This window comes from Antedon mediterranea, chromosome 3 (assembly GCF_964355755.1).
Source record: "Antedon mediterranea chromosome 3, ecAntMedi1.1, whole genome shotgun sequence".
In the NCBI taxonomy this organism is placed as follows: Eukaryota; Metazoa; Echinodermata; class Crinoidea; order Comatulida; family Antedonidae; genus Antedon; species Antedon mediterranea.
This window is the reverse complement of record NC_092672.1, coordinates 17,868,249-17,896,227: the sequence shown is the minus strand read 5'-3', so window position 1 is coordinate 17,896,227 and position 27,979 is coordinate 17,868,249. Positions and strand designations below refer to the sequence as shown.

The 27,979-nt window shown below is 34.7% G+C and overlaps 1 protein-coding gene across 2 annotated transcripts in view; it reads left to right on the top strand.

Annotated features, from left to right (window-relative positions):
* The first annotated feature begins 12,610 nt into the window (after positions 1-12,610).
* The window catches only part of LOC140044982 (protein DDI1 homolog 2-like), a 40,042-nt gene continuing 24,673 nt past the window's right edge, over positions 12,611-27,979 (top strand). Inside the window, exons 1-4 of one of the 2 annotated variants that reach the window (XM_072089704.1) lie at positions 12,611-12,731; positions 18,746-18,973; positions 26,131-26,257; positions 26,509-26,636. In XM_072089704.1, the coding sequence (XP_071945805.1) occupies positions 18,751-18,973; positions 26,131-26,257; positions 26,509-26,636 (478 nt within the window). In that variant the 5' untranslated portion in view covers positions 12,611-12,731; positions 18,746-18,750. Of the gene's footprint in view, positions 12,931-18,745; positions 18,974-26,130; positions 26,258-26,508; positions 26,637-27,979 lie in introns of both variants that reach the window. The other variant, XM_072089703.1, reaches the window with a different exon arrangement.

The following is a 27,979-nucleotide window of genomic DNA, read 5'->3' as shown; positions in this document are numbered from 1 at the left end:
ATTCTTGACAAGGTGTCGGCATCCTGATGTATTCGACCTGGTCTATATTTTATCTGAATGATAATCCGCTAATTCTGCTACCCAGCGGTGTCCCGTAGCATTAAGTTTGGCCGTGGTCAATACATAGGTCAATGGATTATTGTCAGTATATATGTAACAGGTTCGTACTATATAGCGTCGTAGCTTTATCGCGTAGCTTTATCGCGTAGTATTTTCCGGAGCTGCAGCACTGGCACAAACACAAAATCATCCACAGAGACAGTTCTTGGTTTGGAAAAGTTAAATTCTTTTATTGAAGCTAGTAACCATTTGGAAGAAGATACTGTATAACAAAAACAGTGTTACTATATTTAAAATAACATATCAGTGATCGATCGATCGTATCATTAACGACAGTATAGGCTACTATTGCGTTGTGTCTAGTATAACAATCAAATAACTAATCAACTATATTAACTGTAGTAAAACAATTCTAAAATTAAGAGAGATAAAAATATAGATGCTTACCTAGTAACCAGTCGGAAGGAGATGAAAACCTTCACTTTGGCCTAGGCACTAGTAAGTGTCATCCATTCCCAGTTAGGTACTATGACAATTTTTAACCGATGGTATATACATTTATCATAACGTTATTTCGTAGTTTACAGACCGATTGTATTGTAACTTGAGTCATACACATGCAATTATCAATTTAAATTCGGTTACACAAAATAAGAAACTATTAAAAATGCCAATCAATTAACAAAATCCCTTGTCCATTTATGAACTGACCCATACTGAAACATTATACAATAAATATTCATGACCATTTTCCCGCCACTTGGATAAGGTGACTCATCTATTTATAGCATGGTCACTTCTCATTCCAGCTTTTACTTTAATGGGTCCCACAAGGTTTCTCAGATTCAAGTCAGATTCAGCAGATAAATCATTCAAGTATTTGGGTATAAGCATACCTGTTACCCTGTTACATATATGGTCGTATGTTTTTGAATAATATAGATAATCTCTGAATTTTTCTGTTACGGCCCATTTCAACGCTAAGAATTCTAACTTCCCAGAGTGCAGATGATAGTTCTTCTCTGCCGGTGATAGAGTTCGTGAACCATAGCCGATGACACGAGGGTGACCATGTTGCTTTTGATATAATACAGCGCCGAGACCCTCTTGAGAAGCATCAGTATGGAGAATGAATGGAAGTGAAAAATCAGGATATGCCATGATAGGTGGTTCATTCAAACATGAAATTAATGAATTCAAAGTCTTCTGGTGGCGTTTCTCTCAGCTAATGGACTCTTTAGGACTTATGTGTTTTTTTCTATTTCTCTTGTTGTGATTACGTTTCGGTTTTGTCGATTGGCTAGTTTCGTTGTCTTGTTTTGATGTTTTCAAAAGATCATACAACGCTTTCGCACGACGAGAGAAGTTTGGAATGTACCGACGGTAATATCCTAATAAGCCAACTATCTGGTCTACTTCTCCAACAGTGGATGGTCTCTTGTTCTTAATTGCTTCCAGTGCTGCTGTTTTTTTTTTTGGTCAATACAGTAGCCATCTTTGGAAACAATTCTACCCAGATACTTAACTTTAGGCTGGAAGAAAGAGCATTTTGAAGGGCGTAACTTCATGCCATGTTGCTGCATACGTGCTAACACTCTTCTAACCCTGTCGACATGTTCTTCAAATGTTGAACTATATATTAAGACATCATCTAAGTACACAGTACATATCTCATTATTTAGGTCAGCGAGGCAATATTCCATATACCGTTGATACACAGCTGGGGCTTTGTTTAGGCCAAATGGAATGCGAATCCATAGACCTTGGTTTAGTGTAGAGAACCAACAGCCAGCGTCCTCCCAAACCATCCACTATGTCTTGAATTCCTGGAATTGGTTGTCGATCTGTAATGGTCTTTAGGTTTAATTGTCGATAGTCTATACACAGTATGAGGGATCCATCTTTTTTCCGTACGAAGACTATCGGTGATGAATATGGAGAGGTGGATTTTTGGATCCATCCACGATTGAGTAGATCAGTAATGTAATCCTTAACTTCCTCATACAGTGGACGTGGAATCGACTGATATGTTCGCTGGACTGGTGTGGTGTCGTTTAGTTTATATTCATTTCGAGTTCATCAATTTGTCCCATATCTTGGTCATTTTTTTGCAAATGCGTTCGCTTCTTCTTTGAGCATGCGTTTGACAATTGTCTTCTGTTGATCTGATAGATGGGACAAATCGATTGGTGGCTCCCTATCAGTATCTGGATCACATTCACATTATGGGCATTGTCAAGGTCAGGTTTCTCAGGTGATTGAGTTTCTTTGGTAATAATAGATTTGATTTTGTTGAAGTATAAAGTGCCTAACTATGTTCGTCTTTCAATAACAATATCTTTGTTTGTTCGGTTAGAAACTATAATATTTACATGACAAGAATTTCCTTTGGGAATCTGTATAATTGAATTTCCTATTTTCAATCCACATGAAAGTGTTGACTGGATATCCGTTTCAACTGAATCTTCTAATAATGTAAAAGAGAACATACATAATTTCATCAGTTGACATAAGGTCAAAAGTCAACATTTTAATATTGCAAATAAATGCAAACTTGTCCAAACTATGATATCGATTGTTTTACAAGTAATCAAATTATTTGATCAATAAAGTTTTTCTATTTTATTATACTTTTGATTAATATAATAATTAATCAAATCAGACAGATGAAATGTTACGCTGACCTTAAATAAAATAAATGGTTAAAGCAAAATCTTGACAAATTCATTTCGCAAAAATGTGTCAGAATAATATGCAATATTCATTCATGATTTGATATATGTTTCTTTATGTTGGCTACATATACTTTTGATTTTTATTTGTCTAGGTAATACTCGGATAACTGAGAATACATAGTTATGTACTATAGCCAGTCTGTGCACCCTAACTGGTAAACAAAATGCAATTATGTGTTTTTGTCTAGATTTGTTAATTTTTTCAAGTTTACGGATTGTTTCTTTCACAGGTGCCTTGAGCACTTTGGTGGATATAAGCGTTTAACAAATCTTACTATACTATTGGTTATTACTTTTTTCATCCCCATTGCAATCAGAACATAGTAATATTCAGAATATATACATACCAACCCATAGTGAATATATAAATCTGGAACACATGTCCATGGTTTTCTGGACTATCCGAACACTAGCCTGTGCACCAACAGGGCATATGCATTGCTATCATTAAAATGATTCTAAATGAGATGACTTCCAGACACTATTCTGTGAAGAGTTTGGTCATTGTCTAGTTCTGCAAAAAATTGTTGATTATCTCTATATGTGACCACCAGGATTTGACAACCAGGATTGATTCCTGAATAGACATAATAATTTACAGTGAACACAATCATTCCAAGCATTGCTATTTTATATTAGCTGGCATTGACTTGGTTCTATTAGTCTCCGATCCTTGCCACTCTGCCAATAATGATTTTTGATGTTCATTCATTTTATACTTTAGCCTATTGTTTTCTAATAATTATTATGTAATGTTACGAATAAGCTTGAATTGTAATGAAAATATTTAGGGTTAGTTTAGTTTACGTTCGTTAAATTGACACATAAAGAAGAGAGTCAGATGAGTTTATTCTCCTGACATCATACTGCTAACTTTGAACAGTATACTGTATATGCAACCTTCGAAAAGATGGACCTTATTATAAACAGGTTTTGTACTACAGTATGCACAGGAAAATTAGTTTAAGAAGATAATATCAATAAGTTGTACAGAAAAACTATCTTTGGCTAGCAACCATATTGAAGCTCATACTAACGATATGCTCTTGATAAAAATTGTGGTCTGTCTGTGTAGTGAGTTGTGGATTCCAGTTTTTATTAGCCAATGAAAGTAAAAACCTAAAGCATTATAGATCTGAGTCTGGTGGTCCCTTATAAAAGGTAATCAAAACATTTGAAACTTACAGTATTTGCAGAACTTGACAATGAAAAAACAAACTTATTTTTAGAAACATTTATACAAGCTTCAACATTGCTTGTGTCCTCTCTACGGTTTATAAACCACACAGTGACGAATCCAAGATCATTTAATAGAAAGAGATAGGGATCAGTGAAATTTTGAATTGAATTGGTGAAGTTTTGTATTGTCGAAATTAAAGGTGGGGGACGAGGTGGGCTGACTGGCCCACTTGGATCTGCCTATGCAATGTGTTGTGACAAATCATTAAAGGTCAGCGTAAGATTTTGAAATATTGATTTTATTAGTTATTTTACAGTATTATAAATACATAAAATAATGCGCACTAGGAAAAATTATCAGAAATACCATAACTTTACCGATCAAATAATGTGATTACATTTATGACCATCGATCTTATAGTTTGGATAACTTTGCATTATTTAGTATATGACTTGTTAAAATGTGGACCTTTGACCTATGTCAACTGGTGTAATGATGAATGTGCTCTTTTGATTGCATATGATTGATTGATATCTTAACAGAATTATAGAACATTTGGTTTTATAGGCAAATTTTGTGATTGGTTAATATTGACATTTGACATTTAATTGCAAATGATTTTTTATAAGGTGACTGAATAGATACATATGACCATTTGCTTGCGTTTTGCGCAAGAAATTGTGCGCACAGCTCGTACAAAGCGTAGAAAAATAGTTTTTTATATGTTCTTGCTAAACCAATTTTCTTTCACATGAGTTAAAAACATTTTTATTTTTATTACGTCATTATATTAAAAAATTAGAATAACGTGAGTTACTTAATTGTATCTATACTGTATATTCTAATCTGTTAGATCTCATCGGAATGAAAAGTGACCCATGTGATTAAAACTTATTATGGAAGTTGTTGAATTGTAGATATGAATTCATATACAAATTTTGTCTATCTGATGTCATGACGTCATCACATCGCCAGTTGAATTCAAAATGTCAGATTTTCATCTCTTTCGTATAAGCTCATCGCGTTTAAAAGAGAGCGCATCGCACTTTTACATGCCTAAAATTCTTCAAATTTTCATTAATGTAATTATTTAGATAATTATCTTCTAAAATAGTTATCTTCATATGTCAATTTGATGACGTGAATGTTGCATATTCGCGGATAACACGAACTCGCCAGTTCAAATCTAGTTTTATTTCATTTATTCAAATATCCACAAATCACAGAGAAAAATTGAATTGCTTGAGATTTTAAAAAAATATAGAAATATAACAAATAAACATCAATACAACGTACAATACAAAATTACATTACAAAATTGAAATATTTAAAAATTGAGTATAATCATCTATGAATATAAGGTTACGTCAAAATATCCTGTAGGTTGAAATTCACTCTAGAACTAAGAAGTTGAAATGAGAACTTCCTGCATCCGAGTTTCAAAACAAATTTAGGATTATCGCCAATGATTGCCGTAAGCAATTAACGGTAATGGCCCGAAGGGGACATAACAAATTTGGTCTACCTACAGACTTTCAACACAAATGACTCTACCTTCGGATGATTTCAGGGCTTTTAGGAAACCCTGCAGATGGTTCGTTTGAACACCTCTGATTCAGTTGTTGAAATTAATTGTCGACTTTCCGAAGGCGAGAAAAAACTTATTTCACGAGAACTTAAATTCTGCCCAAAACCAAAGCAGTTTGGCGCACAACAACTATCTTTAAATATGGAGTCTTTCTCCAGAAGATTACGTTTACGTGAATATTTTGCCGATTCAGACAGCAACACCACGCAAAACGAAGGCAACATTAGCAAATTTAAACCAAAAAGTTCCTGGAATCCACCTAAAAATCGTTGACCAGCTTTAGAAACATTTATTCAGGCTATTGAGGAGGATGTACAAAACTACGGTACGTCCCGAATCCAGATAAACATGACAATCTCTCAAAACAAGAGAGGCAGGCCATTGCCAAATTGCGTCTCAGCGTAATGATATCATCATTAAACCCGCTGACAAAGGTTCTGCCACTGTTGCTATGGACATCAAATTTTATGAAGAGGAGTCCTTAAGACAGCTAAACAATCCTCTTCATTATCGTAAACTTACAACGGATCACACACTGGAAATTGCGGATAAGGTGGGCAAATCTGTTTCTTTGTTGGTAAAAAAACACTCCATCGATCCTAAGATTGGACCTCATTTGGTACAGGTTAATCCAGTTCCAGGCAGATTTATTTCCTACCTAAAATCCACAAAGCAGGCAATCCTGGTAGACCCATTATTTCGGCCAATGGCACTGCTACAGAGAAAATTTCTGAATATATTATGGATGATTTACTTAGACCATATGTAACTGATCTCCCTTCATTCATTCAGGACTCCACGGACTTTATCCGCAAAATTAACCAAATTCAAAAATTTACCTAATAATTCTGTTCTGGCTACATTAGATGTTTCATCTTTGTATACTAATATCCCTCACGAAGAAGAAGCCGACGCATGTATTTTAAATTACACAAAATTCCAGGCAAAACGCCTACTAAAGCTCATTTACGAGAACTGGTCATGTTGATTTTAACCAACAACAATTTTATTTTTGGAAATGACCATTACCTTCAAATTCATGGCACATCGATGGGCACAAAAAAGGCGCCATCTTTTATAAATTTATTTATGGGACAATTTGAGGCCAATTTTTTGTCCCTCCAACCTAATAAACCACTTGTTTGGTTTAGATACATTGACGACATCTTCATGATCTGGACCATGGTAAATATAATTTGGAATCTTTTCTTCTCAATATTAATTCAGCCAACCCAACTATCAAATTTACAGCTACCAAATCCACTACTAGCGTTGATTTTGTGGACACTATAGTGACCATAGAAAATGGTACACTCAAAACTGACCTATTCCGTAAACCCACGGATAAAAATATGTACCTGCTCCCTAGCAGTTGTCATCCCCGACACTGTACTAAAAACATCCGTACAGTCAAGCATTACGTATCAGACGTATCTGTTCTTCAGATTTAGATTTTCAGAATCGTACCGAAGAACTAACCGGACATCTCCGGAAAAGAAGGAATACATCGAAACTGCTATAAAGAAAGCATAAGATATTCCTCAATGTCAAACACTGACGTACAAACCACGTCAGCCAAATTCGACCAGAGTCACAACCTATCACCCTAGGTTGCCTCCATTACGGGCTATTATTGAGAAACATATGCCCATTCTGCAGTCCACAGAACGGCCCAGGACTGTTTTTCCGGAACCACCTATCAGTGGCTGGATCTCAATGGAGATACAAAAAAAAAGCGAAAAGCTAAATTACAAGAAGTAAAGTAAAACAGCCATAAAGGTTAGCAGAGCTTTCGGGCAACAATAACCCTTCATCAATGCAAGTTAATATAATAATTTCAGTATATCACCGGGCGGTTTAGAAATGTTCTTTGTGTTTTATATATAAATCAATGTGTTGCGTAGCACTGTGTAAATTATATATAAATCATACTGTAAATTATAGAAACAGTGCTCATATTCGGAACATGATCACATAATCGCGTCGAGCATAGCTCATTGGCGAAAGTTCCGTATTTTTTAGTTGTATGAAAAAATTGTCTCTGGCGGGATTCGAACCTGCAACCTCTCGCTTACAGGGCGAGTATCATACCACTAAACCACAGAGCCATATATGGTATTATCACAGATTTTTACCCACCAGATACATTCTCTCATACAACAAACGCCCTCACAATCAGTGGAGGCATAACAAGTCAGAATAAATTCCAACTTTAATACGCAACGGATTTTAAAATAATATTGTGTATATGTAAATCAATGTGTTGCGTAGCACTGTGTAAATTATATATAAATCATACTATACTGTAAATTATAAAAACAGTGCTCATATTCGGAACATGATCTCATAATCAGGCAAAGCACATTAATTCTAAACCGCCCGGTGATATACTGAAATTTAATTAATTAATTTGAATATTCAGGGCTATATACCAGACACAGACAGGCATCATTTAATTTATTTATTCGACCAACAAAACATATATACAATGTACAAAGATGAAATTGGTCAGGGACTGCTAAAGTAATATGATTACTGTAACTACAAGATTGGAAATTCACACATCACATCACCCCGCATTAGGAAAGATGTGAGCGATACAAAGCATCCAACTACAGACCATTATCAGCATTGACCAGCATCCCTTGTAAAATTATGGAACACATCATCGTTACTGATCTCATAGTGACCAGCACAACATCCTAAAAGATGAGCACCATGGATTTCGCGGTGGCAGATCTACCGAGACTCAAATTGTAGGCCTGATTGACGAGCTTCTGAGTGCAGAGAAAGTTAAACGTCAGGATGTTTTTGTATTTCACTTTTCAAAAGCGTTTGTCACCCACACCTGATATACAAGCTTAGAAGAAATGGTATCTGTGGTAAGACTTCGAAATGGATTGAACAATTACTCAGAGATAGGACACAAGCTGTTGTGATGAACGGGACAAAGTCCTCATACATTCCTGTTTTATCCAGTGTATTCAACATCAATGACCTGACTGAAAGAATAAAAATGGACTACCAGATTATTTGCCGATGACACACTGATACATCGAGTAATCACATTAAGGAGAGATGAGATACGTACAACTCCAAGCTGATATTTTTAAAACTGGCTGAATGGGAAAAGGTGTGGAAGTTGGAATTCAGACAAGTGCCAAGTAATGATTATATCTAGAAAGAAGGGCCCTATACACCCAGACCATTGTATTCTTTGTATGGTTATCAAGCCGATGGATAACATCAAGTACCTGGGCGTCACCATATATAACGGTCTAAATTACACGTGGAACCAGCACATCACAATGTCTGCCAAGCTGGAAACCAGGCTCTGGGATTTTTAAAAAGGAATCTTAAAATTGGCTCTAAGAAGGTGAAAGAAGCAGCCAACAAAGCAGAATAATGGAGTACGCTTCAACTGTATGGGATCCCACCCACAAATCAACATAACTTATGCGAAACCTCCATCTAGCTGCACGTCGTTGGACCTTCTCAAGATATCTTGAGAAGGTCCAACGACGTGCAGCTAGAAGGATGTTTTGCAGAACCTCAAGTGTTAATAACATGATGAAGGAACTGAAATGGAACTCACTACAGAGCAAGAGAAAAGAAGCTAGACAGCTGTTTATCAACTCTATTTTTGCCCCCTCAAAACGACTGGTAATTCTTCTAAAAATAACAAAGGCTCACATCCCAACCAGTTCTCATCCAATGCCCTCAGAACTGACTACCGGTTTTGGCCCTTCTTTCTTCGCACTGTGAGAGAGTGGAATGACGAATGTGAAGACCATCAGAACAAAATCTATACAGATGTTCCATTTGCTAGGCAGGGGTTTAGATAGTGCATCTAAATTCGGGCATGACAACCCCGCCAACTCGAGTCACCCCTTGTAACAATAAATAAAAGGCATAACAGAAAAAATAGTAATAATAATAAAAAAGATAAATAAATAAATAAAATAATATAAGAAATAAATCCAAACAATCAAACCAAAATCAGCTGTGAATACTATTGCCACAACACCAACTAGTTCCACAATAATCAACATGATTATGTGGGAACAGCTCATAACGATGAAGATGAAGTCTTAATGCTGTGTGTTAATTAGGCTAATTTCACTATCTACAACATTGTGTATGTTTGGTGTAATGGTTATGTAACCAAACCAGCCTTTCAACTAACGAATAAGTTTTAGTTGACTAGCAACGCCAAAAACAAACGGGTGAATTTGAAAAGAAATAGGTTTTTAAAAACTACTCGTATAAAAAAACCGGTACATTAAATCAAATCAAGTTCTTGTGACAAGTAAGTAGTTCTCGAGAAAATGCAATTTCAGTTTGTTTCTTCAGTATAGGGCCTACTTGTTACTTTAAGACTTCTTGCCGGCTTTTGAAAATTGTATCCTATCTTTTTAACACTTCTAGCAGTCTGAAAATAATACAAAAAAGTATTCCAGAATTGGGATCCTGATCTGGATTGCCTCCAAAATCTAATGGAGTGGTCCTCGATCACATATCTATCTGTGTTTTCAATTTGATCTCTGGCATGGCAATAACTTTTGAGTAATCTGATAACAAACAGACAGACACGCGCGATCGAATAACCTCCGAGGTAATTATAAAAAAATATTGTTTTCAAAGTAAATCCTCACTATTTTACCATTGTTATTAAATCCAGTTTTATTTATAAAAGGAATTTTGTATTTTTAGTCATTTTATTACTACTATTTTGTAAAGGGTAGTAACAAAGTGCGAGGCAGCGAGGCACGCGAGGCAGGGAAGGCATGCGAGGCAAGTCAGAAATTTATGCGAGGCATCGTTTTACCATCATCAAAAAATGCGAGGCATCATTTTATCATTTCTCAAAATTGCAAGGCAGGAAATCACCGAAATTGAAGTAGCCTAGGCCTAGGCCCGCTAGGCTAGTTTCCTTTTGCACCTGCCTTGTATTTTAACCAACTTTATCCTGAATACCACAGCTTAGAATTAGTAGGCCTACTTTAATGAAGAAAAATCACATAAAAGTAACAATAAATCCATTAAATTGGTGATTTTACAGACGTTGTTTTTCTCGCATTTCGCACACTCAATGTTCAATATTTTGGTTTCTATGGAACGCCAAAAGAGCAAAATTAATTAGAGGGCTAAAAACTCTGTGGAATCCATTTATATTTAACGCATTATTTGGTGAAAATCAAGTACAATTTCAATAGATTTTGTCACTGTCAGTAATGAAAAATGTTACTGTTGATAATGTACACGGTTTCGTTAACATTTTAAAGAATAAAATAGAAAAATTCATCATAATATCCTTAGTAGGATGTCCTAGGTCTAGACTAGGTAGTGATGTTGATTTAGGATCGATTATTATTCTTTGAAAACAGAACAGTATCAGCAGTAACATATTACAGCATTTTTATTGACAAATTAACAAATATATTGAAATAAAACGTGTTTTTCACCAATAAATGCATGAGAAATTGACGCATTCCACTGAGTTTTAGTCCTCTATTATCGTTGCTCTTTTGGCGCTCCATAGAAACAAAAATATTGAACATTGAATAAGTGAAATTCGCGAACAGTGTGCGAGAAACACGCCTGTAAAATCATTAATTTAAGGATTTATTTGTTACTTTTTATGTGATTCTTTCATTAAAGTACTCATGAGGTATACTTCTAAGGTGTGGTATTCACACGATAAAGTTAGTTATCAAATTTGGAGTAAAAATACAAGCGAAGGAAACTAGCGCCAGGTTTATTAATACGTACATGGACAACAATAAATAAAAATCGTTCGTAATATATCTAGCTTACTAAAACAGGAATAGTGTATCATTATTAAATATTACACCAATTATTATTATATCAAAATTGATTAAATTATTTTCTACATAGGCCTCTTATCTAGGTTAGGGCTAAGCATATTAGCTAAAGTTTAATTTTAGGCCTAGTATTACAATTGTCGGACGTAAATCTTTTTTCACACGCGCTCCAGAATTCTGTCGCAATTTTTTTCTTTGCGGCATGTTATTGGATCGCCATATCAGTTACCTTTTATTCACCGCCAGTTATTGAACTTGTCCTGGCAATCGCTGTTCACCTTATTTGCGAGAGAGGTACACCACACGTGTTGTTCCTAGAGAATGGAATGTCAAAAATGTCTTTGGCACGCCGCTCAGAGAGAAGTCTGTGCGTTGCTGCTGAAACCACGTGCTATAGGAGGGGAATGCACCACAATCCTCTGAGCTGAGGGCTGAATCATTCCGCTACCTGCTAAATAGTAAAGAGGGATTTTCCATCTCTCGGGTCTACCGGATCTAGGCGCAGGGGTGTGACAAAATATTATTTTCACTCTGCTATGTTCGAGAGACATGTGAGTGAACACGCTCGAAATGCCAACAAACATTGCAGTCATTTGATGAGTGTGTCGCTTTAACAATTATTGTTTATCGAAAGTTAGAGACTGTCGTTCAGATTTTTGAACCGTAGTTTGGGCACTTTTGACACGATATGACTTGAATGAAAAAACAATCGTTACATAAAAATAAACAACATGATGAGTGTATACACGAATCTATTTAGATACGCTTGTATCGATTGATTATTAGGCCTATAATATAGCATAATAGCACGTTAAGATATGCCTCGCACCTTTTTGAAATTGTAAACTATATGCCTCGCATGCCTCGCACTTTTGGAAATGATAAAATGATGCCTCGCACAAATATTTGGCATGCCGCGCATGCCTCGCTTGCCTCGCTGCCTCGCACTTTGTCAACACTCTTTTGTAAACATGCTTTGAACAATATATTTTATGTATCCCTTTAGGCCTAATTTTTTCTCATTTAAAAAAAAGTGTTTTAATCTATTGCTCTAAAGAAACAACAACCATATGTAAAACAGGTGCAATATATAAATATGTTTTTAAATTTTAAAAAATGGCCGCATATTATGGTGGTTGATGATTTCAAGCTGCGATGTGTAAGTAAAATAATGTTCATTTGGCGTTTCATAATATTGAGCATTTTTTTTGTCGTCGCAAAAGAAGAATAACACGCGCTGAGTTCATTCATTCACTGATTTTCAATTATTTATTGGATTACTGCGGTCTATAAATATGAAGGTTTTGGTTACTAATGTTTCTGGACAGTATTTACAACTTGATGTAAGTCCAGATATTGAGTTAGAGAATTTTAAGGCCCTTTGTGAAGTAGAAACTGGTGTGAAGGCAGATGATGTACGCCTTATCCATGCGGGCAAAGTGTTGGAAGACAACAAGAAAACGTTAGAACAATATGGTGTAAAGGATAGTGATATGATTTTGTTGCAGCCAATAGCGGGGTCAGCTGCTCAACAACCAAGAGGTAGGCCTGTCACACCAAAATCGGTTCCGGGCCGAAATCGGTATGGCGGACCAGTTTCATTACAATTCGTTTTATATAGGCCTAAACTAAGGCATAGGGCCAGGCATAGCCTAGGCTTAGGCTAGGCTAGTTAGGCCAACGCTGGCTTACAGCCGAAACGGCCGCCGCCGACTGAAACGGCCGCCAATTGAAACACAATTGAATGTATGAAACGCCGCGTGTGCCGTTTGTCATACAACGTGCAAACAAAACGACGTGTGGTTCAATACAATGATATTGTTTTACTTTTTTTTTATACAGGCGCGGATTCAAGGGGGGGGGGGGGCCACGTCATCAACACGAAAAAAAAAATTGTAAATGAAAAAGTAAAAAAAAAAGTTTTTAGATTAGAAACTGGGTAACTTCTTCTGTCAGTCTGTTTTATTGCCGAAATACGATAGCTCAACAGACACGTTTAATATTTGTCTAGACAAAACCAAGTACACGTGCTGTGACACGTTTGATTTGCTTGCTGCCTCCACCGTCGTGACACCAGTCTGCGTGACACACACTATTCACCATGTCCAAAAAACAGAAGGTGCAACATCATTTAACCTACTATTACTGTATAATAATAATATTGTATTTAGGCTATCCTGCGATATTTTTGCTATAAAATAAGAGACCCACGGATAACCGATATGAATAGTCTAGAGTAGTAGTACTCTCTATCTGGTACTAGTAGGGATAACGATGCAAAATTAAAAGTTGTTATTTTTCAACCAATTTAAACATTATACTGTATGTTAGTATTTTGTTTCAATATTCCAATAAAGAAAGAATTACGAAAATCTGACTTGTAGTTTTCGAAATATAAAGTCTAAAACATCTCCGAAAATGATCGTTTTTGGCCACGAACGTTGTAAACAAATTGCGCCCTCAGTCGACAATTGTATGAACCACACCGTTTTTCGCTAAAATAATTACAAATAATTACGTTTTATAGTAATTTATTTTATATATCAACATTGGAAATATCAATAAAATATGTTATTAAATGTTTACAAAATATATAAAGTTGTTTATTTAACGGAATTCGTACAAATTCATTGCTCTAAATTTGTGTAGTAACATCCGTACAGACAGACCATGTGACTTCGCGGTACACGCGAGAGAAAACATTCCGCTGTGGGTGATTCGCGTCCACCAATCAAATAGCCAGGATCCAAAATCATTCAACCGTGAGCTCTGCCGATCGCGGGAAATCTCAGCTTTGATTGGCTTACGATGACATCATACCACAAAATGGTGGTTTTGTAGTTGAGCCTCACGTAATTTTCACAATTTTATTTAAAAAATGAAATAAATGGACCTGCTTTATGGTATGTGTGATTTTTCTCTAAAAGATTTAAATAATAAAGGCTTCATATCGAGAAAAAACCGTTTTTTTGGCACTTATAATAAATATTTCTCAGAGAAAAAAGCACATGGCATGTAGAACTATATTATCTTGGCGTAGGAAGACAAACAAATCCCAGGCCATGAGAGGCCCAACTACAAAAACAAGGTTGAATAGGGTTAGGTCACTGGACCGTTCGAAGGTTTTTGAGTAAACAATCTACCGCGTATGGTCGTACGCGCTAGACAGGACGATATTTTAACCACATTTTTTACATGTTTGGTTGAATGTAATGACGATAAAAAATAGTTGATCTTATGGAATGATATGTAAATAAATAAATACTCAAAAGAATTATGTTTACAGTTCAATTATTTTCAGAATAATATTACATAAAAATGTGTTTACCAATGGACAAATAATCGCGTCAATGACATAGCGCGCATGGTAACGTACGCGGAGTTGAATCGTGGCAATAACAATGGAGTCAACTCTCGGTAACCCTAGTACTAGGCCTAGTAGTAGAGGAATAGGAGCGTGCGCAATGAGCGGGAGGGATTTGAGGCCGGGAACAAAGGTGAACGATCAGAACTTATTTTCATTGCGGTCCAAGCATCGATATCTAGACTGTATCAAGTTACAAGGGCCAAAGCGTGTAGTTACGCACTACCCTGGCGGTGTCCCTTTGTACGAATTAATTAAAGTTCTATTCTATTAAAGTTCTATATTTAAAAGTTGGCCCAGCTTACGCCGCCGTCGATATCTGAGTCATGCTACATCCAGGGACCAATACGTAGTTACAACAAAGCGATGTCCTCCCTATTTGTAAGAATCGGCAATTCATTCGGAAAGCGCAGCGTACTAAAATGTTCATTCAGAAGGCGAGCGCAGAAAGGTAATCTTTTCTTCCTCGGTCACATTTGCCTCATTTTAATATATGTCACGCTAGGCTGAACAACACTCTCATGAATAATAAACAGTTGATTACGTCATACTATACTGGAAATTTTACCTCTTGAATATTCATAAATTTTACTTGCACTATATTATTTATTGTATCAAATACTATGTAATGCTTATTATTATTAAACTGGATTTTTCATTTTCAATTCAAGTGCAATTACCAAATTAAGTGACATGAACACATATTCATCAAAATTTGATTTTGGGCTGCTGACAAAGGTAACACTATTAAATAGGGTATAGTGAGATATTTATTCACCAAATCAAATTGAACTTTCAGTCAGATTAGGCCTATACCTAATACACCTGTATTTCTTCAATACAATTTTATTACAGTCTAAAAAGATGTGTCAGATAAAAAATAATTGTTTTTTAAATAGCTACTCGGGGAAATTAAACAACTACTGAAATCAAACACAGTGTCATGTTTTCTAGGTAAGCTATAACTATAACTAAATAAAGAGAAAAGGTACCCTTAAGGTGCCTTAATTATGACCTCATCACATAAATTTGGGATGAGTTATTAGTTTAGATGGAATTTAAATGACATCATGGTCTTTAAAATTGTTATTGAATATTCAAGAGGTAAAATCCCAGTTGTATAGTATGACGTAATCAACTGTTTATTATTCATGAGAGTGTTGTTCAGCCTAGCGTGACATATATTAAAATGAGGCAAATGTGACCGAGGAAGAAAAGATTACTGCGCAGAAATGCATATTCATAATAATGCTCCCCTAAAATGGGACGAAATAGGACGCCCTCACTCGGATTTTCAGAGAAAGTCTTTGGGAAAAATACTTTCGCCACCCTGAAGTTCGGAACTGTGAATAGGTGAGGTGTGCAAGACCCTTTACAGATGATCGAATCAGAGTGCGTTAGTGATCTCGAACACCATAAAATGCATTTTTTTTTGCTCTCTACGATCGCATGTGCCCCCCCGCAAAAATAATCCTGGATCCGCCCCTGTTATAGATTGAAATGAATTTTTACGTAGGCCTAGGCTAGCTAGGGTATACTTGCCAGAATTCGCCCGACCTAAATAATTTCTTTAAAAAAAAAAAATGAAGAAAAAAATTATAGTAGCCTAGTAGGCCTAGGCTAGTAGTAGAAAGTATATCTACAGTATATGTGACCCGATCTGGCAAAACCCTCTCTTTGTCGTCATTTCAAAATTCACGTAATCAGTCAAAATACGTCTCGCCTACCCTGGCAGATTACATGTTTTTGCATTTTCGAAATAATGCACTATTTAAGAATACGTTTACCTGATTTAAACTCCCAAAATTTAATTAAAATTATGAAAAAAGAGAGTTTTAAAAACATGTTTTTTCCTCAAGCCTAATTCACGATCTACGTTAACATTTTGCGTAAAACAAACTTAAACCATTCACCTAGTATCTACACCATCCAATACAATGTGTGACCATCCACTAGCCCAAACGACAATACGCCGAACAAACTACTCATAACACAAACCATCTAAAGAATGTTAAGCCCAGGCAGCAATAATTGAATTGATCTAACGTTAATACAGGTATACATTTAGCCAGCTCATTTATCAACATTTCATGTAGTTCGTGAACATTTTAAACAAAGCATCTTAATAATTATAGTTCATCGCATTCTAATTCTAATATTGCCTGTTTTATACCCCGTTCGCCTGTTCAACAGTGGAAACAACTGTTTTGCACACGATACGCCCATTCGTGAGTTCAAAAAATGATATTTGAAGCATCGACTTTCCAGCGATTTTTCGCACCGAACGTATTTTCTTGAGTTAAAGTGGTTGCATTTCAATCACCTACTTTCGATTGGCCAGTATTACACACCGTTGCTTGTTTGTGATTTCATGTGATAACGGTAGTTTTTGGCTCCGCTTACGTACAGTTGATGTACCATTTTTTCATTTTCATACTTTCCATATGTCAGTTTTGTACATCATTTGCAGTTACGCATGTAATGTGTAGATATTCCACTCGCTAAGTTTTAAAACGGTAGTTTTTTGCACATTTATTGTTTTATTGTTTAATTGTAACTGTTGGCGCCGATTTTATATTGGGGGGCGGGGGGTGAATGTCAACTTTACGACTGTAGTACAAAAGGTTTTCACATCGCTTACCTGTTCAAAGTTAATGTATCGATATTTCTTTCAGCTGGTTTTCTATTTCCAAACTTAAAAAATGACGTTAAAAATAATGTTATATATTGTATTCATAGTAATTTATAAAGGTATGGATTAGACAGTCTACCGTAAAACATTGAAACGAAGCCCATTGACATCTTTTTTTTTAAAGACTGGGTCTGCTTCATGATGGGCTTCTTTTCTCAAAATGAAGCCTGTAGATTTTTGAATTGCAGCCACAAAATATCATTTTTTAAACATTTTTTGTTCAAATCGAAATTATTTTTTACTTTTGTTCCTTTGATATTCCCATTTTATTATTATCTCGAAAAGAAGCCTATATTATATTTAAAAGAAGGCTAAAGGCATTCATTTGGAAAAGAAGCCCATTTTTGACATGCTTAAAATTACATGAAACACGTAGAAAGTTGATGAGAAATTGATTTTTCGCATCTTATATTTTTAAACTCGCGTGCGCATGTAACTTTCTGTGAAACATGCCATTTTTTTTCCACAGACAGTTAGCGCATGATATAAATTACACTTTTGCTAAGTTTCAATTTGAATTGTTATACCGTAAAACCTCGAAAAGAAGCCCATGGGCTTAAACCTCGAAATGAAGCCCATCTCGAAAAGAAGCCCCTCTCTACAGTTTGCAAAAGTACCCTCGAAAAGAAGCCCATCTCGAAATGAAGCCCCCTGGGCTTCTTTTCAAGATAGTATGGGCTTCATTTCGAGATAGACTACTCATACTGTATTGAGATGATGACGAAATTATTGTATTTGACGGTGAATCATAGGACTGTTTTTTTGCTTTTTATATTGTTTTTTAATTGGTATATTAAACATAATTTCATGGTTGAAAAAATGTTTCAAAAGTCACATTATTGTAGTAGAAATTCACAAAATTTACAGCATTCATTTCGAAAAGAAGCCCCCCTCTACAGTTTTCAAAAGTACTCTCGAAAAGAAGCCCATCTCGAAAAGAAGCCCATCTCGAAAAGAAGCCCACCCAAGAGCACTAAAAAAAGAAGAAGCCCATGGGCTTCTTTTCGAGGTTTTACGGTATGGGTTTCAATCTATGTTTAAATACGCGAAATCCAATAAATTGCGCGTAAAGTCATAAAACAAAGTTTCTTGCACATCTACAGCTACAAGTCAATCTTATGACAAAAAAATAGTGGGCGAGGAAAGGCAAAAAAAACCCCCCAAAAAACTGTAGGCTTACCATTTTATGGAGATACTGTATAATTAAATTAAAATTTTTTATGATTTTTATTTGATTATGTTATAGGAAAACGTTAATATTCACTTTTCACAATCTTTTATGATATCATTTTATTTGATAGCTGCAATGTCTCCAACAACATCAGGCTTGGGAATAGATTTTAGCCGAATATCAGTCCCAGGATCATCAAACCAGACATGGTCACAGCAACCAAGGACAATGCAGCCTAGAGTTACAAGTCCAAATCCAGCATTATTACGGGATTCTTTGCTAGCCAACCCTGACCAAGCAGCCTTGTTAAAACAACGAAACCCACGGTTAGCAGATGCCCTTACAAGTGGTAGTCTAGGTATTGAATGTAACTTTCTATATTTGGTAGTTGGATTATGCAGTACTGACTATATGTCATATACCAAGCCCACACGTTTTACACAGGTGTAAGAAATGTGTAACTTGACGTGTAATTAGGTACTTACAATACTAACCATATTCACACATGCATTACAGCATTGAGAAATTCAACAGCAGTGAACTGCAATTTTGTTGATGTTTTGTTTATATATTATCAAACAGACAATAACTGGACCTAAAAGATACCTGTAATAGCATTTGAAGAAAACTTTGTAAAAAAATTGATTTATCAAGTGCAATTTTAAAATAATTAGTCAAAAATATAAAATATAATTTTTTTTCTCTTAAACGGTAAAAGTTTCACTCATTATAAGCGAGCGGTGAAGCAGAATGAAGGCTGTGACGTGAAGCCAAAATTGCAAGTGCAGCTACGGCGATATGACACTGTGTTACAGAATAGGAAATTCATGAAATGCGACGACTCATCATTTAAAACCATATCAATTACTTTTGTAAAATTATGCTTATCTGGTGTATATTTAGTCATTCTTCCCATTTATCAAGTCAATATTTTATGAAAATTCATCATTTAAAACAGTAAAAAATTAGATAAGTTTTACTTTACGTTTGCCGATTTTCGCACTGACTTTTAGGGAAAAGCCTTCAAAATCAATAAAGTGTAACATATACATTCCTGCTGAGCAAGACGACGACACGCTTGGTCTCTGCCCATGCCTGGCATCATCACGTGATACAGATACAATATACAATACCAAACTGGTCGGGTCGAGTATACCTCGTCTATAATCATAACATGAACGATGTACAGTATTTGATTGAAGGTCGACTCGACCTACCGGAATGGTATAGATAATATCTTAGCTCGAATGAGAGAGTTGGAATATTTGTAAACATAAAGTATTGCTAATTTTAACAAGTGTAGCCTATAGTAAAAGGCCTGGTAGTATCAATTCCCATAGGGTCTACAGTACTACACTAGCTAGCTCAATTTTTAACTGGGCCAGATCGGCTAGACTAGGACTCCTTCTTACTTGCTTGATGCAGTATCTGCTTTTTTGGAGAGTAAACTATTTTAGGCCTAGGCTAGACGATCGTCGGGACACCATACGTGCGGACGCCAATCGGACCTTCTTGTTTTGCCTCAATATTTACCGCCGATTTTAGAACGTTTTAGGTTTAGATAGGAGATTGGTTGATAGGATAGGTTTGGAATCCACTAAGTTTTGTCATTTATGGGTCAATCGTCTAGTAGGCTAGCTAGGCCCATGGGCCCCAATGTTTTAACGTAGCCATCGTGGCATGGAATCCCTAGTCAGAATGGCTCTCATCCATAAAAAAACCGATTTAGGCTAGGCCTAGTACGTGAAGCCGATAATACGATCTGTACTTATAGGGGTATAGAAATAGTATAATTTACGACTCAATGATCTGTACTAAATTTTGTATTTCATTAAATGTCAAATAAATATATGCTACTGTTATTACACTTTAGGCCTAGCTTAGAAAATCTTTAAAAAATGTATTTCACAATGCTTGGGTGGTCGTCGTTTGACAGAGGAAAGAGATGTTTAAATTAGTTGACAAACACAACGTACACATGACGTCGCGAGTTTGGAATATTAATGAGCTTCCCTAAGCTGCTGAAAAAGAGACTTTCCATGAATTTACCCTAAAATGTATATGAAATTTAATTTTTTAAATTTCTCGTTATTACTTTTTCATTCTGACATGTCTATATTGTTATAATATTTGTTATTAATAAATAAACGATATTTAAAAGATATTTTAAACCCAGAATCCCCCTTTAAAAATACTAGTTTGCTTGTTTGTGCTGTATGAGAATTGTTTCGTCATATGATAGTAAGACAGGCAGCCAAGAGACATTTGGTTATATGAGCTAAGTAATTGTGTAGGGGGTTACCTGAAGTCAAAGAAAATGGAGTCTACCAGGTACCCTCAGTGCATATATAACTGGGGGACCAGAAAGGGTGCTTAAAAAAAATAGAAAAGAGATTCCAGCTAATTTCACCACCATGAGATGCCCATTGACATCTTCATACCAAATTCACAAACGACAGACATTTTTTCCACTGCAATAGGCCATATAGACCCACTCCCCCACCACCCATAGATGGCCTAAAAAATGAGGATAGTATAGATGAGTGAGATACCTGTACCACTCACTCACAATGACCATAATGCCAAATGAACAAGTTGAGTTCATACAATACTAAATGGGTAACAACAAACGAGACCACACTTCCCCTCAACTAGGCTATCTTAGATATTGCAACCAATATTATTATTATATGATTTAACACATTGTAAGGAATCACTAATGACCTATTACAGACCACATATACACTACCTTGGTCCTTACATACCCCTCCTAAGTATCCTACCAGAAATTGTTGATACCACCAGCAACCATGATCTTCTCTTTGAAATAAGCTATTACAGACTATGTACTGCCATAGTTCTATCATCCTCATTTGAATATTATAAGGTACTGTAAAGCCCAAAAGGTTCCTGATTTTACATTTTTAACTATTTCGCGACCTTTTATTTTCGCGATTTGAGTTTCTTGTGTAATTTGTTGAATATCAAATTGCCTAATTTATTTTGCCTCCGTGATGAACGTCAAACAACAATCGAATAGCATCGAGTAAAATTATAGAATACGCGATTGTAAATTTAGGGATTTAGGGAACGTTTTGGCTACACAGTGTATGAGGCACGTTTTTAATAGGCCCTTAGTGAACATCATCATAATGTTTAAATTATTGTTTGTTTGTCTACAACAACGAACAGACAGATGAACGCAACCGGATGGATCTTTGGAGAGCATGGCAATGATTTTTTTTTTACGATAGATTATATTATTATATGATATAATGGACAAAGAATTTGTCAAGCAAGGTACACTATACATTTCATCAAAATTTATCTAAGAAATGTTGTAAGCTTCTTTATTCAAACAATATTTTAGCAATAAATCCTTCGGTGCCTTGTTCTCGATCGCTGAGAAGGAATTTTCATCATTATTTTGACCGAGGCGTAGGCTGAGTAGGGCCTAGTATTTTCGGTCGGTTGCAATTTATTTTAATGTTTTAATTACACCTGAACCAACAATATAAAAAAAAACAAAAACAATGTTTAATTGAATAAAGTGTAACTTTAACTGAAAGTATATTGGTGCATTAATCTATTTGCAACTCATCAAATAAATGAAAAAATAAAAACTCTGTAATTTTACAGAAATAATAGTTTTGTTTAGGTACAGTATATTGAACTATTTATAGGTCTACATATACTGTATATAAAATCTATATGTAGCCCAATGCTTATTAAAAGAGTATATTAATAATTATTTTAAATCCAAAGCCAAATTACTGAAAAAAAAAAATGAAAATACAACTTTTATAATTCAAGTGGCCATATGATGACGTCACAACATCCGATGTGCACAATTTTTACATGAATTCGTATCTACAATTTAACAGCTTTCAGGGAATGTTTTAATCATGAATATCACTTTTTATATTGAAATTTACTATAATGATGAAAGTAAGTTACCCACGTTATTCACGTTTTTGAACATGATGACGTCATCACAATTTTAAAAATTGTAATTCATGCGAAAGATAATTGATTGACCTAGACAATATAAAAAATAGGGGGGAAATGAAATACGAATATGAGATGCGCCCTATTAAATGTGATGAGCTATGACGAAAAAGACAAAAATCCTATATTTTATATTCGAGTGGACATACGATGACGTCACAATGTCCGGTTAGCCATTTTGATTCATGTTCTTATCAACTTCCAGAATATGTAATTTAAAAAAAGTTCACCACATAGTTTAAAATCTACAGTACGACTATTTAAAAAAGGCAAAATTTTGACGAATTTTTGAACTTTTTCATCAAAAACGCGCGCAAATTTTCCAATTCGATGTGCTCGTATGACATAATTTTAAGCCGAAATTGTTTAAAAGTTGGTAAAATTACTAGAAGAGGCTGGAAAAACATAAATCACACGGAAAAAATATGTTTTTAACGCTGCGTGCGCACGCATATAAATTTCAATTTTGCCAAGTTTCAATTTAAATTATTGAAGTACTGTATAAAATGTCTCAAATTCATTTTTTTTTCAATTTAAACACATTCTGAATACCAGAATTTCCAGAAAACATATTACATATTAGGTCAGCCCAAAGGTGTTAAGAGAGTTGACTGTATTACTATTTATACATGTTAAAGTAAAAACTATGGATAATCGTAATCATTGAAATATGTACACATGTACATAGAAATATTTATATTAAATAAATGATAGCAAGCATAAAATCGGTATATGAGAGAAATATCGATTATTCTGTAAATTTAAATGATTAGATATAAAAACAGTATATTTTTAGGTTTATTGTCATTGCTCCACTCTGGCCCAGAACTTGTATCATCTTCATTGTTTTCAGTCCCAGAAACATCTTCAAAAAGGATGCCTATTCAGGAAACCAGTCAGACATTATGCTCATTTTCTTTTGTCCATCCGTATTGTGCAGTGGATCCGAATCTTTATCTGGTACAGTGTCTGCATTAACCCATGGAGGAAATCTGTATATATCCTCCATGATTAACCCAAGTGATGCTCACAAACAAACAAACTATTAGCGAATTAGAAAGCTGCATTATGCAGTATTGGAAAAACTTTTTATTCTACTTTTTATATTTAAATTTAAAACAGTATACAACTAGAAAGCCACTCCGAGAGTGCATACCTCCGCCTACTGTAAAATTCTCCTACATAAGATTTCTCCGGTTAAAAAATATATATATATTTGTGTGTGTCTTAATGCTGTTTGTGATTTAGGCTAATTTCATTACAAGCATGTGTATGCGAGTTTGGTGTAATGGTTATGTAACAAGCCTTTCAATTAACAATAGCTTCAGTTGACTAACAATAGAACTCGCATCAAAAAACGTGCACATTAAAATCAAATTATGTTTTAAAATTACAAATCACAAATTATAACTCTTGCCTCTTGTTAAAAAATAAAGTTTTTTGGACAAGTAGTTCTCGAGAAAATGCAATTTCAGTTTACTTGTTACTTTAAGACTGCTCGCCGGCTTTTGAAAAATTCTGTCCTATCTTTTAACACTAGCAGGTCTGAAAAAGTATACTAAAAAGTGGTCCAGAATTGGGACTGTGGTCCCAATTGGTCCCAAAATTTAATGGAATGGTCCTTGACCACATATCGATCTGTCTATTCATTTTGGTAAAGATCTTGTAATTACTTTTTGAGTAATCCTGCTAACAAACAAACAAATGAAAGCACTCAGAAACTGAGTGAAGTACTTGGCAAAATATATCCACTGATTGGGAGCATGTTGAAAGATACATTTTTTTGCTTTAGGTATTAGCTTTACATTGTTAAAATCCTGCTGGGGTTAATAATTTGATTAAATAATGTTTTGATACAAACAATTCCGGCATTGCAACAATGACCTTTCTAAAATCAAGCTTGACCAGAATAACGATCGAGGAGTGTCTTGAAGCTGTGCCGATTTGCGGCGCCTCTTACATGTGGTAAGCTAAACCGCTTGACCAGTCGACTAATGTTTTGATCCATATCAAAGAATATGTCCATGTTAAAGAAGACAGAATGCGTGCTATTTAATATATCGTACGGAAGATAAGCTTTTGTGACAAACAATATATCAATTTACCTGAAAATCAATAGGCATGTTCTGTAAGTGTATACCTATGTACAGAAATAAGGAAGGACACACACTGGTACCAACAAAACTAATTATCAATTCAATTCAATTAAAACTTTATTATCCCCATGGGGAAACTCTGTTGGCCTTTTCAAAATACAGTACATACAAATATAAAATGGATACAGTACATAAAATATAAAATACGATAAAAAAAAAGCCATACAAAATATACATATAAAATCCTAAAAAGTCGATTTAAAATACTACAAAAAATAAAACTAGCGCATAAAATACGATTATACGATTATATAATGAATGATATTAGATTATACGATTATATAATGAATGATATTATCATTCATTATATAATCGTATAGCGGCAGGGACGAATGAATTGCCATATCTATTTGTTTTAATTTTTCTTTGAAGGAGTCTGTCACAACGTTGACTTTTGTTAAATTTATAGTGCAGAGGATGAGCGTGGTCTTTTAAAATAATTTTCAATTGTTTAATTACTAATTCCTTATATAAAACTTCAGGTTGAATTTGTTCAGAGCCTACTATTCTACTGCCTTGTTTAACTATTTTATTAAGTAAAAGTCTATCTTTAAAACGTGAATTACCATAATAACATATTAGGCAAAAACTAAGTACAACTAACAATAGTTTAATTTGAATAACAATAGAACAGCAACGCCAAAAACAAACGGGTGAATTTGAAAAGAAATAGGTTTTTTAAAACTACTCGTATGAAAAAGCCGGTACATTGAATCAACTTTTGTTTTAAAATTACAAATCACAAATTATAACCCTTGCCTCTTGTCCAAAAATGATGTTTTTTGGACAAGTAGTTCTCGAGAAAATGTAATTTCAGTTTACGTGTTACTTTAAAACTGCTCACCGGCTTTTAATAATTGTCTCCTATCTTTTAACACTAGCCGGTCTGAAAATAATATCATTTTTGTTATTTGTGAAGTTATTAATAAACCAATTTTGTTGATTTTCAATAGGCATGGTCTGAAAGTATATACCTATCTACACCCAAAAATTCAGAATGATAACTTCAAAACTGTAGGCGCTATCGTGCTAACAAACAAACAAACATACATACAAACAAAGTGAATACTATACTTGGCAAAATTCTTTTTTGCCAAGTAACAAACAAACACACGCTACCGATTACATATACCTCCTTGGCGGAGGTAAATTAGGTATAGTAGAAAATCACACTGCACTGCATTATAGGCTACTTCCGCCCGTGGAATCTCTAGCAGGGTTTGTTAGCACTAAGGCAATGTATATGTGGTCTGTTGTAGGCCATTTGGTATTCCTTACAATGCAACATTATTTAGGCATGTGTTTAGCGCGGAAACTAATAAAATAATTATTCATCTAATATCTAAAACAGAGAAGTTTACAAACGAGCTGGAGAGGCAAAGAAAAGAACAAGCAGATAGAGATAGGGAGCATATCAGAATGGCAACTGCAGATCCCATGGATCCTTCGGCTCAAGAAAAGATTGCAGAAACTATTAAGTACTTAAGACAATTTTCTATCTCATTTAATATAATTTAAGTGAAAAGTACAATTTTAAGCTATTTTACTTTTAATGTCATTTTAATCTTTATTTGATGATGATCATGGTTATTTATTACATTTTTAAATATCAATGAGTGAAATACAATACATAATTCAAATTGAGTGGCAGGCCCTTTCCTTCAAAAAATTTGAAATGTGAAAGAATTGATTTAAAGCAATTGAAATTATGATTGTTTCTTTCAAATAGACAGCATAATATAGACGCGAATATGGAAGTTGCAATGGAGCATGCTCCCGAGAGCTTCGGCCAGGTTGTTATGCTGTACATTGATTGCAAAGTCAATGGTTATCCTGTCAAAGCTTTTGTTGATTCAGGTAAGTACAGTACTACAAGGGAGTACTAGGCAACTGAATTTAGATGTTTGCTTACTGGTTGATATACAAGTAGACGTAGGCATATGACATAGCAGTCAAAGATGACTGTCAATAAACTAATAACCAATTAAATGTTTGTTAATAAACGCCCCGCTTTGAATAAACGTCTCCCTTTAAATAAACGCCCCAGGGCCTTTATTTCCTTGAATAAACACCCCAGGGCCTTTATTTCCTTGAAATAAATGCACTGGGGCCTTTATTTCCTTGAATAAACGCCCTGCCAGCCACATGCATTTATACACAATATTGTTTTTATAAAACACCTAATTAAATTCCTGTCATTTGATTGGACGATTATGAGTACATGGCGTTCAACAGTCGTTCAATATTACATTTTTTTGTGTACGAAAAAAAAAATCTTTTCACGTTTGGCAAATATTTTTTTTATACTATTGCATTTGAAGTACAATAGCGCCCCCTATTTTGTACTTCCGCCGCGAAGATTGAATTTTGTGAATGGTTTAGCGATGGAATTACATTTTTAGAGAGATTTAAATTAGCTTTAGTTTGTATGAATTTGATTAATTAATGGGAACATCTACAAGACGTGGAATCGTTGGAAAAAACAGGAGTAGCCCAGATGAGTTCCAGTTACCTGTAGAAGTTTCGCAATGGTAGCACTGCCTTTCTAGCGTAGCTAGACCTAGGCCTGTTAGTATTATTATTTTATTTGTTCTTTCTTTAAACTGAAATACCATTTCAATACAAATGTACTGATTCAGTGGTTCAGTAAACATATTTATAATAAAAATAAAGAAAAACAAAAAGAAAGAAAAGAGATATAAAACTATTTACAATTGTGAAGGCAAAAAGATTAATACATATGTTTTCTATAGTGAAGATTTAAAAGTTGCCAAAGACATTATGCAGTTCTGATTTTATGTTATTTGGTATAGAGTTCCATAGTTTTGTTGATCTATAAGTATAAACAAATGTTCTTTTACCCTGAGAGTTATTCCATAACGGAATAGATAAGTCATTAGTACTTTGGAAGCGAGTGCATTTATTATGGTTATCTACAGTAAATTAAAATAATATTGTTAATTATCTTGGAGCTATTTCTTTTAAACATTTAAATAGCATTATTAGGCTAGGCCTAGGCACTTTAGCTTTACTAGGCCTAAGATTTTTTGGTTGTTTGTTCACATAAATTAACACTACATTAGTTGTGTTTTATTAAATCCAAATAAATATAATATTTAATATACAGTATTATTAAAAACCAAATATTACTGTTTCAATCAATGTGAATCAAATGTAGGCCTAGTTATAGGCCAACCTTT